Source organism: Capsicum annuum, chromosome 12, assembly GCF_002878395.1.
Source record: "Capsicum annuum cultivar UCD-10X-F1 chromosome 12, UCD10Xv1.1, whole genome shotgun sequence".
NCBI classification, from domain to species: domain Eukaryota; kingdom Viridiplantae; phylum Streptophyta; class Magnoliopsida; order Solanales; family Solanaceae; genus Capsicum; species Capsicum annuum.
The window spans coordinates 210759875-210773533 of NC_061122.1; the positions used below are offsets into that span (position 1 = coordinate 210759875).

General features: G+C 31.8%; 1 protein-coding gene across 1 annotated transcript; it reads right to left on the reverse strand.

Annotated features, from left to right (window-relative positions):
• Positions 1 to 9671: 9671 nt before the first annotated feature.
• On the reverse strand, positions 9672 to 12239 carry LOC107851480 (LIM domain-containing protein WLIM1). Its single transcript, XM_016696517.2, has 5 exons — positions 11966 to 12239; positions 11128 to 11224; positions 11010 to 11044; positions 10826 to 10915; positions 9672 to 10057 (listed from the first exon to the last, which is right to left on the reverse strand). Exons 1-5 carry the CDS (start codon positions 12098 to 12100, stop codon positions 9854 to 9856), a joined length of 561 nt encoding a protein of 186 aa, XP_016552003.1. The 5' UTR covers positions 12101 to 12239; the 3' UTR covers positions 9672 to 9853.
• Between the last annotated feature and the right edge of the window lie 1420 nt (positions 12240 to 13659).

The following is a 13659-nucleotide window of genomic DNA, read 5'->3' on the forward strand; positions in this document are numbered from 1 at the left end:
GTGAAAAAGCTCACGAACCTTATTCTGGACGTGGAGATGGTCGTGGTCGTGATTATGGTAAAAAAAGAAATCATGTTCTTGGTGTTAATTGTTCAACAAAGAAAGGACAACGTAAAAAAGAATAGGGAAAGATGAGAAACGTGAAGTGGTTAGAGGATGTGTTTGTTTTCGATGTGGTGCAAAAGGACACTATGCGTGTTATTGTCGTACACCCAAATACTTGGTTGAACTTTATGAAGCATCACAAAATAAAAAAGAAAAAAATCCTGAAGCTAATTTTGTCTCTGAAAATTATGTTGACATTGCGTATTTGGATGTTGCAGATATTCTTCATTGCATATTTGGATGTAGCAGATTTTCTTCGAGCACCATGAAGAAAAATAGATCACCTGATCGATGATGGTTCTATGGCTATGGAAGAATAAACACGTATATTTATTTTTACTAGTAGTAGTAATTAGTAAACTAAAAATCATGTAATAGTAGTTGTTTACATGAGTACTAGTCTTTTAATTAGAATATTTTTTTATTAGTCATATTATCGTAAGTTCATTAGTAAAATGAACTCTTTTTGGTCCCGTTTTGATTAAATAGTATTTTAATATTTATTTTAGTTGTGATGGATGTTCTTTTGTTATCAAGACAACAATAGACTCTTTTTATCTAAAAATGAATGATCTAATCAAAAGCAATTTGACAAACCAACATACATGTTTGATTTGATTAAATATATCTTTTTTGTAAATTGCATAGCAAAAGATAACTATGAGTAATTGTTATATTACATAGATTTTATTTTATACAAGTATTTAATTTATATATATATATATAAATATATATTATTTTGTGTATGTTATTCTATTCGAAGATATGGACAATTCTAAAAAAAAATAAAAATTATCCAATTATGAAGACATTTGCTTAATTGAATATGGCACAATACACAGTACTTGTTCTTCTCAGACCGATAAATTATCATAAATTTTTTTCGTTACAATTGATTTTGGATTAAGAATCTAATATATCTCATCTGAGAATTTTTGAATGTGTTATGTATGTGCCTATTGCATCACCATATCGCACAAAGAGGGGTTTCCAAAGATGATTAGAAATTTATGTTGGGTTTAAATCACCCTCTATTATTCTCTACCTTGAATCAATAACTAGAGATATGTTCACTGCTCGATTTGTAAAATGCCAATTTGATGAGACACTCTTTCAAAAATTAGGATAAGAAAATAGTGAAATCAATAGAGAAATTTTGTGAAAAAATTTATTACTGTCTTATCTTGATCCACGTGCTTCTGTTTATGAGCAAGAAGTATAAAAGATTATTCATTTGCAGAAAATTACAAATTAAATGTCTGACGCATTTACAGATTTGAAAAGAATTACTAAATCACATATACTTGCAGAGAATGCCCCAATTTGAATTTAGGTCCCTGTAGAACCATCTACAAATGCCATGGCTAATGAGTCCAAGGCACGCCTAAAACATGATACACCATTGAATTTTAAGGATCAAAATCTTAAAAAAATAAATGGTCAAGATGATACTACGAAAGATTCTCATATGAAAGTTTAAAATTTGAGCAACTTTGATACCCCTGAAGAAATCAATGAGTCTAAGACTTAAGAAAATAAGGAATTATCTACAAATTCAAGTGATACTGAAATTAATTTGAATCGAAAGAAAATAGTGATAGATTATGTCTTTGCATATAACGTTACAATAAAAATCACGCAAGATAGTAAGGATCTTGAACCTCAATCTATCACGGAATGCCGACAAAGAAATGATTGTCAAAATGACAAGAAATAATTCAGTCGAAGTTGAATTCACTTGTCAAGCGTGAGGTTTCTGTACCTTTAGTTCAAACACCAAATGATATTAAACCTGGTGGCTATAAATGGGTCTTTGTGTGAAAAAACATAAAAAATAAAATACAAAGATATAAGACACGCATTGTCGCACATGAATTTTCACAAAGGCCTGGTGTCGACTATGAAGATACTAAAACACCAGTTATGGATGAAATAACATTATGTTATCTTATTAGTTTTACTGCCCATGAGAGACTTGACGTGCATTTAATGTATGTGGTTATAACCTATCTTTATGGATCACTTGCTAATGAGATATACATGAAAATTCCTGAAGGATATAAAATGCCTGAAACAGATAGTTCAAAGTCCTAAGAACTATATTCCGTTAGATTGAAAAGATCATTATACGATTTGGAGCAATCTGGATGCATGTGGTATAACCTTCATAATGAGTATTTATCGAAAGAAGATTATACAAATAATGTAATTTGTTCATGTGTTTTTATAAAGAAAACAACATCAAAGTTTGTTGTATTTGCTATGTATGTTGATGACATAAATCTTATTGGAACTCCAATAGAGCTTCAAAAGATAAACTTATTAAAAGAAAGAATTTGAGATGAAAGACCTTTGAAGGATAAAATTATGTCTTAGTTTGTAAATCAAATATTTGACAAACAATATATTTGTCCATCAATCTACCTATAGGAAAAGTGTTGAATAGATTTTATACGGATGAAGCACATCCATTAATTACTCTGATGGTTGTTTGATCACTTGATATGAATAAGGATCTATTCCAACCTCAAGAAAAGAATGAAGAAATTTTTGGCCCTGAAGTACCATATCTTAGTGCAATTAGTACACTGATATATCTTGCTAACATTACAAGACCTAATATAGCCTTTTAAATTAATTTGATAGTAAGGTATAGTTCTGCTCCTCTAAGAGACATTGAAATGAGATCAAACACATAGTGCGATATCTAAAATGGACTACTGATCTGGCTTATTTTATTCCAACAACTGCAGTCTCAATCTTGTTGGTTATACTGATGCAGGGTACCTACCTGGCCCACACAAAGTTTGGTCTCAAAGCGGCTATACATTTATATGGGGGAGGGGGAGGGAAAGGGGTACTGTCATATCTTGAAGATCTACAAAGCAGTCTATTGTGACCACTCCAATAATTGCTATTGATGAAGTAAGTCAAAAATATGTGTGGTTGGGATCCATGATATATTTCATCTGAGAAAATATGATCCGAAATGTTATAAAGTACCTATGATTTTATATGAAGATAGTGCAGCATGCATAGCACAACTAAGGTTAGGATTCATAAAAAGTGATAAACCGAAGCACATTTTGCCAAAACTTTTCTACACACATGAGCTCTAGAAAATTAGTGATATCAACGTGCGACAGATTCATTCAAGTGACAATATTGCTGGTTTATTCACCAAATCTCTATCAACTGTGACTTTCAAGAAGATGGTGCACAAGATTGGAATGTGGATATTCAAGTAATTAAAACTACATCCTGGGTCTTCCCGTTCCATCATCTGGCTTATGTTCTTCATGTAGCATTCAGACCGAATGACTCTATGAAATTACGTCGATACTTCCACATATTATGAGTAATGTAGGAGACATCTCTATTTTTCCCCTGGGGATTGAAGTTTTTATCAAGGGGAGTAAAATACGCGTTGTACTCTTTTTTCATTAATCAAAATTTTGTCTAATCAGATTTTTTCGATAAGGTTTTTAATGAGGCAACACTAAAGGCGTATTACAAGATGTGTGTACTTTTTTTTCTTCACTAGGCTTTTTTTCATCGAGTTTTTCTAGTAAGGTTTTAACAAAACACGTTATTTATTAATGAACATCAAAGGGGGAGTGTAAATATAATATGGATGTCATGTGACATATGTATGTGTGAAATGTCATTAATTAGAGATAATAGTTAGTAGTCAAATTATATTTGAACACCAAGAGTTACTTATTCAAATTGGGTTTGAAGTCTAAAGTTACTTATTTAATTTAGATTTGAATATCTAAGATAGTTGGCTAAGTTGCCAACTTGATGTCAAGTTTGACAACCTTAGGGAGTAAGTTTGGTGTCTATAAATAGCCACCCTTCTTTACATTTTTATAGATAGATCAAAGTAGTAAAATAAAAATATTACTAAAATTTAGTAAAATTCTCTCCTTTCTTTAAGTTTGATATTGATATTTTATCTTTATTTACATAACAGTTGGTGACATATGAAGGGTGAATTAAACAAAAAAATATAAAAGTTTGTACAAAAGCTACGGTAAAGATCCTTCCCTGTCGATGATATTGCTTTATATAGGCCCCGTTTGGCGATGAAACCATAATTTTTCGGAGTTGGAGTTGGAGTTGGAGTTGAAGTTGAAGCTAAAGTTGTGTTTGGCCATGAATATAAATTAAAATTATTTTTGAAATTTTGTGAGAGAAGTATCAGTGAAAAAAGTGAAAATAAGTAAAACTTGTTTTCACTTTTTCAAATACAATTTCAAAATTGTATTTGAAATTCTCATGGCCAAATACATACAATTTTTACTTTTTTCACTAAAGTGAAATAATTTTTCAAGAAAAATAAAAACTTTTCATGACCAAACGACTGCATAATATATTTAACGGGAAAGGGTCAGAAATACCCTTCAAATATTGGAATGGTTCAATAATATCCTTCGTTTACTTATTGGGCCAAAAATACCCTTCCATCTACCTTTTTGGATCAAATATACCCTTATAACTAACAGAATTTTTTTAAACCATAATTAGAAATTCTATTAAACACATGGCAACTTTCTATTGGTGAAATTTAGTCTTCTAAATTTGATTCGGGGGCCAACTATCTACCAAGCCACTGCGAGTACAAAACCGAGTGTAGATTAAGCCTAATGAGTTAACATCTTGGTCGTGTTGTTCAGCACTTTGTACATGGTTAGTCATTGGATTCGCAAGGAATTGAAGTTCAGAACAATACGAGGCCATTGCGATTTCAGCACCTTTGAAATCATAATCCAAGCTAGGATTTCTTCTCCCGTGAGATTCAAAGGCAACCCATTGTAATCTAACCTTTCTCGTAAAAATAAAGGTTAATATATATGGGGTTAGCAAGACTCTCATCCACTGAAGGTGATCAAAATGAGTTCTCAATTGAGTATACTTCTTGGCTGGTGGAGCATCCTTATGCATTGGATAAATTTGAAGAGATGAAAAGTATAGCAAAAGAGAAAAAAATTACAATTTTTTTGGATTATGATGGCACTTTATCTAATATTGTGCCCAATCCTGAATAAGCTTTTATGACCGATAAGATGAGAATGGTGCTAGGTGAAGTTGCTGATCATTTTCCTACAACAATTATTAGTGGATGAAAACGAGAAAGATTGTACAATTGAAGAATGTTTATTATGCTAGAAGTCTTGGGCTAGATATTGAAGCTCCATTGAATTCTTTAAAGTATACAGATCCTAATGAAATGGATAATAAAGGTGTACTTTACCAACCTGTAAAAAAAGTTTTTGCCTGAAAAAGATAAGATTCTTAATCTGTTGAGCGGGAGAACTACAGATATTAAAGATGGCAATATTGAAGATAACAAATTCTGCATTTCTGTACACTTTAGGCATGTTCACTCAAAGGACCTTGGCACACTTGAAAATGTCATTTCTGTTATCTTTAAAGAATACCCAAACTTTCTTCTATCAACAGGAAAGAAGGTGTATGAGATACGACCAAATATTGCATAGGACAAAGGTCATGCATTGGAATATTTATTAGAAAATCTTAGATTTGAAAATTTAAATAAAGTCCTTCCAATATATATTGGAGATGATTGAACCGATGAAGACGCTTTCAAGGTATTAAGGAAAAGAGGACAAGGTTTTCCAATAATTGTTTCTGCTAATCCAAAAGACACCAGTGCTTTGTATTCTTTACAAGATACTTATTACATCATCAATTGTGTGATATAGTCCTAAATCTAATTTTTGAAAAATGTCTTTCCAGGAAGTTTCCGCATGATATGTACTAGGCTTGATTCTCCTTTTGCAGTCTAAAAAATATGGAGCTGAAGATGGCTGGAAAGGATTTTTCTTATTTCATGTTGAAACAATAGAAAATGTTGTTAAGTCATGGCATGAAACTTCAAAAGTGGATCCTAGACTTTATTTCCTTCTAAACAAGGAGAAGACAGACACTGAAGTGCAGTTGGATATATAGCGTATACTATCTAATTGTGTACTTCTATTCATGTGATAGGCTTTTGAGTCACCCCATACATCCATAGATTGTTTTGCATTTCTTCCATAGTATGCTGAAGATTCTTTCACTCAGGCTGCGTGTTTAGTGACACAAAAAAAATATCATATCTTATCCATAGGTAAATTCAATCACTAAATACTCACTGACAAGTTCAGAGAATTGTGCAAACATGAGTTTGCCAAGTTCAGTTGTTTGGTGGTGAAATTAAGTTTAACTCTCAAAATTCTCTTTTGGTTTAACAGGTTAGGGCGATTTAATGGTTTGGATCGTGTTTGGGTCGGACATTTTAATTGAATCCGAATTTAATTTAATATTTTAATTAATTTAATTTACAACCAATAGAAAACTGCCACGTGTTTAATAGAATTTCTAATTAAAGTTTAAAAAATTTTTGTTAGTTATAAGGGTATATTTGACCCAAAAAGGTGGATGAAAGAGTATTTTTGGCCTAATAGGTAAACGAAGGATACTATTGAACCAATTTCATTACTTGAAGGGTATTTCTGACCCTTTTCCGTATATTTAAAAAAGGCACGGTATGTTTTTCGTTGAGGCAAAGTTCTTGGTAACTTTGTCATTTGGAATTCCTAAATAAGCATTGAAGACAAATAGTTCAAATAGACAGTGCATAAGAATTAATTAATCAAAACATCCAATGTATCCTTGACAATAAATTTTATTACCTCAAGCACATATGTTGACTAGATGTGTGCTTATTCCATTTATTATATACTAGATGTGTTCAACTAAGCGGCATGCCTGCTCCAGCTACTTGCTTATAAGAGGGAGTTTCACCCGCTGAAGCAGGCAACAGATCGACATGCCTACTTCAGCTTCGTGCTTATGTATTTTTTTTTATAATCTGTTTTAATTTGTTTATCTTATTTTTTATATCAATTGTATACTTAAAAATAATGTAACAAGTACTACAAATCACAGTAATTAAGAATTTAAAATATTTAAAAGACATGAAATTTTGTTGAGTCACGAAATTTTATTGGTGCCACATAAATTGAAATAGAAGAAAAGTACTATAAAACACAATAATTGACAACTTAAAATATTGAAAAGATATATGTAAAAAATTATTTGATTCCTGAAATTATATCGAAGCCACATAAATTGGGTCGAAGGGTATAACATATATTATTTGATAATTACGTAAAAATTATTATAAATCACAATACTTAACAAGTTAAAATATCTAAAAAAACATATAAAAAATTTGAATGACTCTTGAAATTTTATAAGTGCAATATAAATTGAGACAAAATCGAAAGTACTATCAATCAAAAATAACAACTTAAAATATTTAACAAGGTATATAATAATTTAGTTGACTCGCGAAATTATATTAATGCTACATAAATTGTATAAAGAGAGTAACATATATTATTTAAAAATTACGATAAAAGATATTATAAATCATAATTGTCAACAATTTGAAATATCTAAATATTATATAAAATTTTGATTGATAATTTATATTCTATCTGGATTACGTAAATTGAGACAAATAAAGTAATATATATTAGATCAGTGCTAGCACGGGCGTCTTAGATTACTCGAAATACATTTCAGTGTTTGGACTTCACCTATGTTGCTTGTTATGAATGGTATGCTAGCTTTGTGAAAAGTTATCTTTACAGAATTTTTGGACAAGATTAATACATGCATATTGTTTGTATATATAGTCTTCATTAAATTACTTAATCACCATAAGTTATTTTAATTTGGTATATTTACCTTATTGAAGAATGTTCATCATTATTGAAATGTGAACCTTGTCTTGGAAGAAGAAAAGAGATTTTGATTTATGTAATACATGAATTTAGCTAGTTTATGTATTTAGAAGAATTATTGTAACCATACATGTAGGAGTAGTTTAAACCGTCAAGTCAAATCAAACCGAGAAAAAAAATCGACTTATAGTTTGGCGTTTGAAAAAAAAAACCGACCATTCTTGGTTTGGTTTGGTGTTAACAAAAAAAAAAGTCAAACCGAACCCAAATCAAACCGACACAATATATATATATATATATATATATATATATATATGCATGTTTATAATTTAACTTTTTATACATAAAATATTAATTATAATCTACTTTTAAAATATTTTTTCAATTAGTTTTATTAATTTTCAATATTTTGAAAGTAGATGTGTGTGTGTGTATATATATATAGTAATTAATATTTGGGCCTTTAAGTTGTAATATTTATCCATTAATTGTTAATAAAATGATCCAAAATCCAATATAAACTTAAAACCTAAACTTTTTACTCTTCATCTTATTTTTTAGCTTCAAAAGAGTTTTTCGCTCCTCAATTTTTCATAATTGTGGTTTTTTATTAGCACATGAATGAAAACATACTTGATTTAAACTTCAATTACCATATAATTGTAAAAAATAAAGATTATAAAAAAAACCCGAGAAAAAACAAAAAAATCGAAAGAACCGTCTAAAACCTAAATCGAAAAAACCAATTTTATGTTGGTTTGATTTGGTTTATAGTTTAATAAACCGACATAATTGGTTTGTTTTTTTTTTCAATAGAAAACCAACCCAACCCGATCTATGTACACCCCTACACACATGTATGGTTAAATACATATATTTGAGAAAAAAAGAAATGAATAGAATTAAATGATAATACAAGTACTCCCTTCGTTTCAAAATTGTTGACCCTTTTTGACTTGACACTTTCCTTAAGAAAACATTTATTAGGGGTTTATTTTACCAAATTAGCCTTATTCATTATGCTTTGAAAATATAAATTTGAGTAAATATACTTTATTTAGTCATTTAATGTTGTTGGTAGTATTGGAAGAACATAACAAAATACTCTTGATTTCGTTAAAAGAGACAATTAAATTGAAATAAATATTTTTAGAAAGATGGCCAACTAAAACGAAACGGAGGAAGTATTAAACTAAAGTAGTAGTACTATGCTAGGATAACCCTATAAATGCCTAGTTATTATATGCATTCTTTCATAAGACAAAATGCAAGTTAAGTTGGGGAAAGAAAATATTACCTACGAGATAAACAATGGGACAAAGGAGAGCACTTAGACGAGTCAGCTAAAAGAAAGACCACCAAAAGTAACAACCACCAAGATAGGCATAGTAATTTGATCTCTTGATCACCCATTTTTGGGGCTTCCGCCTTACACACGGAAGATTGGATTGCACAGTAGAGCAAACCTTTCTCATGTCATGTGTATATTTATTTTGATTGACAAACCGAAAACCAAGCTGAGGTAGAGCAACATTGTATGAGTTAATATATTGTGCTTGCTATGGATTAACAAATTTGGTGTTTCAAGTTAATACTACTGCAGCACTGGATGGATCAAGTTTTGCTGTCTCCATGAAATTTGCCAAAACTAGTGTTGAATTCAAGATTTTCACCGATTAAGTGCAACATATGAAGAAGTAAAGCGTAAAAAACACTAGATGAGAGGTGAATTGTGCTCGTTTAAACATGATTGATCAACTTAATTTTAGCATCGAAATTTCAACAGCACAAGTGACAAAACAAGAATCAAAAGTGAAAAAAATTAACATACACTAGAAGAATATGATTCAGAATCAAATTTGTGTAAGCAGAAGAGAGAAAAATAGTAGCAAAAGGAAGTACATTAAAGGAAGGTCCTTATATCCTCAGCTGAATAACCATTATTCATATTCTTGTTGAAAAAACTACATGATATACTGTTGGGAGTTTTATGATTCTGCTGTTTTAACTGAAGTCTTCTCATGATCTCCCTCAAGCTGGCTTAAGTTTCCTTTCTCCTTGATCAGTTGAACATGGTGGTGCTTGCAGTAGAGGCGCCCCTCGTGCGCGATATAGTTGGATGGGCTAATTACACAGCCTCCATGGCTACATTTGAAACAGCTTTTGTGGTACGGTGTTCCATTCACAGATACCTATAGACAGAGGTGAATCAAGAATTTAGATTTTCCCATATATGTATATATAGTTCAAGCCTAAAGCAACTTCTTTTAAATCCTCGATGTGCCTGAATAAGGTTGATCAATGGTAGCTGCTCGGAGCTTTCTCTATACCTTCCTGGAACGTCCTAATCTTAGCTCGGTTCTTGCTTAATGAGGCATCCCTTGTTTGCTCTTAGATGGGACTAAGCCACAAATCCTTACTGTGGAAGCAAGCCTTGTCACTCTTCTTCCTTCAACACGAGTGGATAAGTATATAGTAGGGTTGGATGCTCTTTTATCATATATGTGGATTACTTGGTTGATTACTTCACTTGTCTCATAGCCATCTCTTAGCATTCCCCATTCCTTCTTGTTAACACAGGAAATCTAACTCATTCTAAGCTAGAGCTATTAGAGTCCTACTTAACGTTAAAGGTTCTTTATCAACTTGGGACAATTATCAATATTTCTTCATATCAAAGTGAGATTGGGAGGGCGCCCCTTTTAATGAGCCTTAGAATGTTTCCTGGTGTAGCATACAAAAGACCACAATTCACTTGAAACAATCTACCTATATGCCATGTTGCTCAGACTCTCCAAAATTGTTGCCGCACCCTTGTTGGATTCTCCAAAAATGCGCTACTTTTGGAGTATCCGACACAAACCATCGACATTTTTGAAGCGTCCGAAACCTATATGTACTAGCTGTGAACTTTGGATTATGTAACAAATTGTTGCCAAAATATTGCTAGCTTATTGTACCTTTTCTGTTGGATAGACTGTATTCTTACAGCCAAAACATTTCTCTCTTGTTCCAACAAACATGCTTGAAACTTTAGCTGCCTGTGGTTTCTGCTTCAAAAATTCAACATATATAATATATTAGCCAATCACAAAATATCCTCTAATATATATTGACAATCTTGATTCATTCAATGTAAATTACCTCATCTTTCTCTGGCTTCACAATTTTTGGTGTTCCTGTAATAAACTTTAGTCTATCAGTAAATTTTATGATTTGCAAAATTTGATTTGAAATTATGCACTTCTTTTTGGCCAAGTACCTTCAAAGCTTTTGTCTAGACTTCCAGTTCTTTTGAAGAGTTGATCAAAGTGAGGTCTACAATAGAGAACTCCCTCAAAGGAATTGTAGTTGCTAAGCTGCAATTAAATGTTTTGAACAATATTAAGAACTAATAATTAAGTTAGAAAATAGATCAGGAAGTCTAAAATCTACTTTCTTTTCTGAAATCTATCATCTCATATGTTTTTATGTCACTGAAAATAAAATTCTAAACACAAACCTAAAAACTAGATTGGCTTAGAAGAAGATTGAATGTAAGAAACTAGTAGCTAACTAGTGGTAAATGAAGTGTGTTGAGAAAGTGAGAACCATGAAGTTTCAGGCTAAAATTTCAGTGAAGTTAGGAAATACTAGGTACGTCATTTCTTCCATCTGTCCAAGCCTCAGTGAATAGAATTATCTGATATTTATGAAATTAATCGAGATGGGTGCAAGCTAGTCCGGGCACTATGATTATCAAGAAACTTTTTTGCAACACTTAACAGAAATTTGAACAATGAGCTATGCTAGATTAGCTTAGAAGAAAACAGAATGTAAAGAAACTAGTACATATTTTAAAATTCCTGTGATGCAATAGGGGTTTAGTGGCAGAAGCGAATCAATTTAGATAGTCCTTTGTAGCTCCGATGGCAACTAGATCAATGTATTATTGCTTCAAGAGAAAATCCCTTCGAAATTCACTATGTATCTTTAGGTACTTTTTACAAAATTTACGAACACTATCTACTAATAAGAAGTCTAAAAAACAAAGCCTTTTTATACACATTCGAACCAGAAAGTATTTAAGCAAAAAGAACAAAAAAGAAAAAGGACCAAACCTTGAGAGTACCCTTGCAGTGATGGCATCTAAAACAAGCTTTATGATACACTCTATTATCTGCAGTCAATTTGTCAACCAAATACACTGTCTTTTCACATGCCATACATTTCTGTGTAGTTCCTGCAAAAGCCATTTGCAAAGTTTTTTGTGGTATCAAGAAAGTGTCTTTTCTTGATTTTTGTAGCAGCGAGCACTTAGAGTTGGAGTTTGGGGAAAGATAAGAGAGAAGAAGGTAGCTAAAAAATTATGGTGAGGCAAAAAAGGAGAAATGTAACTAATTGAGATATGGACATTTGACTGTCATTTTGTCCCCACAATGAAGCATCCAACTACCCCACTTAAGACCTTTGGTCATATTGAGTTTTCACCAGATTCCGGAAGTAACCGTAAAAGTTGTCGTCGGGTCATCAGGAAATCACGAGTTTGAAAATATCTTTATGGAGAGTAAGACTGTGTATAATAGACTAATGTAATTGATATTTTTGTGGAGCAAATGCTTAGTGAAATCTTTGTGCGACGAGCTTTCCTATAATGAGTTTCCTCTTGGTCATGGGAGTATCGACAAATGTAGAATAAAACAAGTGAGGCTTGTTCAAGTGGTTGGACATATCCATCATCAATCGATAGTTTGAGGATTCGAGTCATTGTGGAAGGTTCGTGGAGTGCAATTGATCCTCTTAGGGGTGCAGTTGGAAAAAGGATTGTTGTGGAGTCATAGAAAGAGTGCGAGCTTTGACTGTAGAAACCTCCTTATGCAGAAATGCAATGCAATGCAAAATTGTATACAATAGACTAATATGAACCGATACAATAGACTAATATGAACCGATACAATAGACTAATATGAACCGATCCTTCCTCATACCAAAGACTTAGCTAGATCTTTGTGCGCCAAGCTTTCCAATGTTTAGTTTTCACTTGATCTTGAGAGTAACACAAAACAAAAGATCACGAGTTTAAACTATAGAACGTCCTTCTGCAAAATTGCAAAGAAAAATTACTTATAATAGATCAATGTGGTCCGGTCTTGTTCGGATCAAACACTCAGAGGGATTCTTGTGCACCAAACTTATCTTTTTCAAGTTTTTGCTTCACTAATAATCTAATGGGTGAATTTTAAATTTGGGAATGGATACTGACATGAAATAAAACAGTAAAAAAATGAGTGAAGTAATTAGTCATGATTGTTACTTCCATAGCCATCAAAGTTCACATGTTGTGTTGGAGCCCAATTACTAAAATTGCAACTTTAATTTCTCTTTACAGCTACCTTTGTTTGCTACTGATATAGTAAATATCACATGAATTACTGAAATATCTATCATCAAAACTATGGAACATTAAAAAATCTTTTGGAAATTTCCGCAATCATTTGAAGATGGAATTTATTTTTTAACTTTTTTCTTTTGAGAAGGTGAGCCTTGAAATAACTGCTAACGTTGTTGCCAGGTGACCAGAAGGCATGAGTTCAAGCTGTGAAAACAGCCTTTGACAAAAATGCATAATAAAATTAATGCATACGATAGACCCTTATGTTCCGACTCTTTCTTAGACCTCATGCATAATGGAAACTTCAATACACGGAATCCTGCCCTTTTAACTTTTCATTTTGAATTATTAGATTGTTTTGGGTGGACCCTTGTTTTTGTTAAAAATGAAAAGAAAGTTGTCAGGACCATATGCAGACAGTTC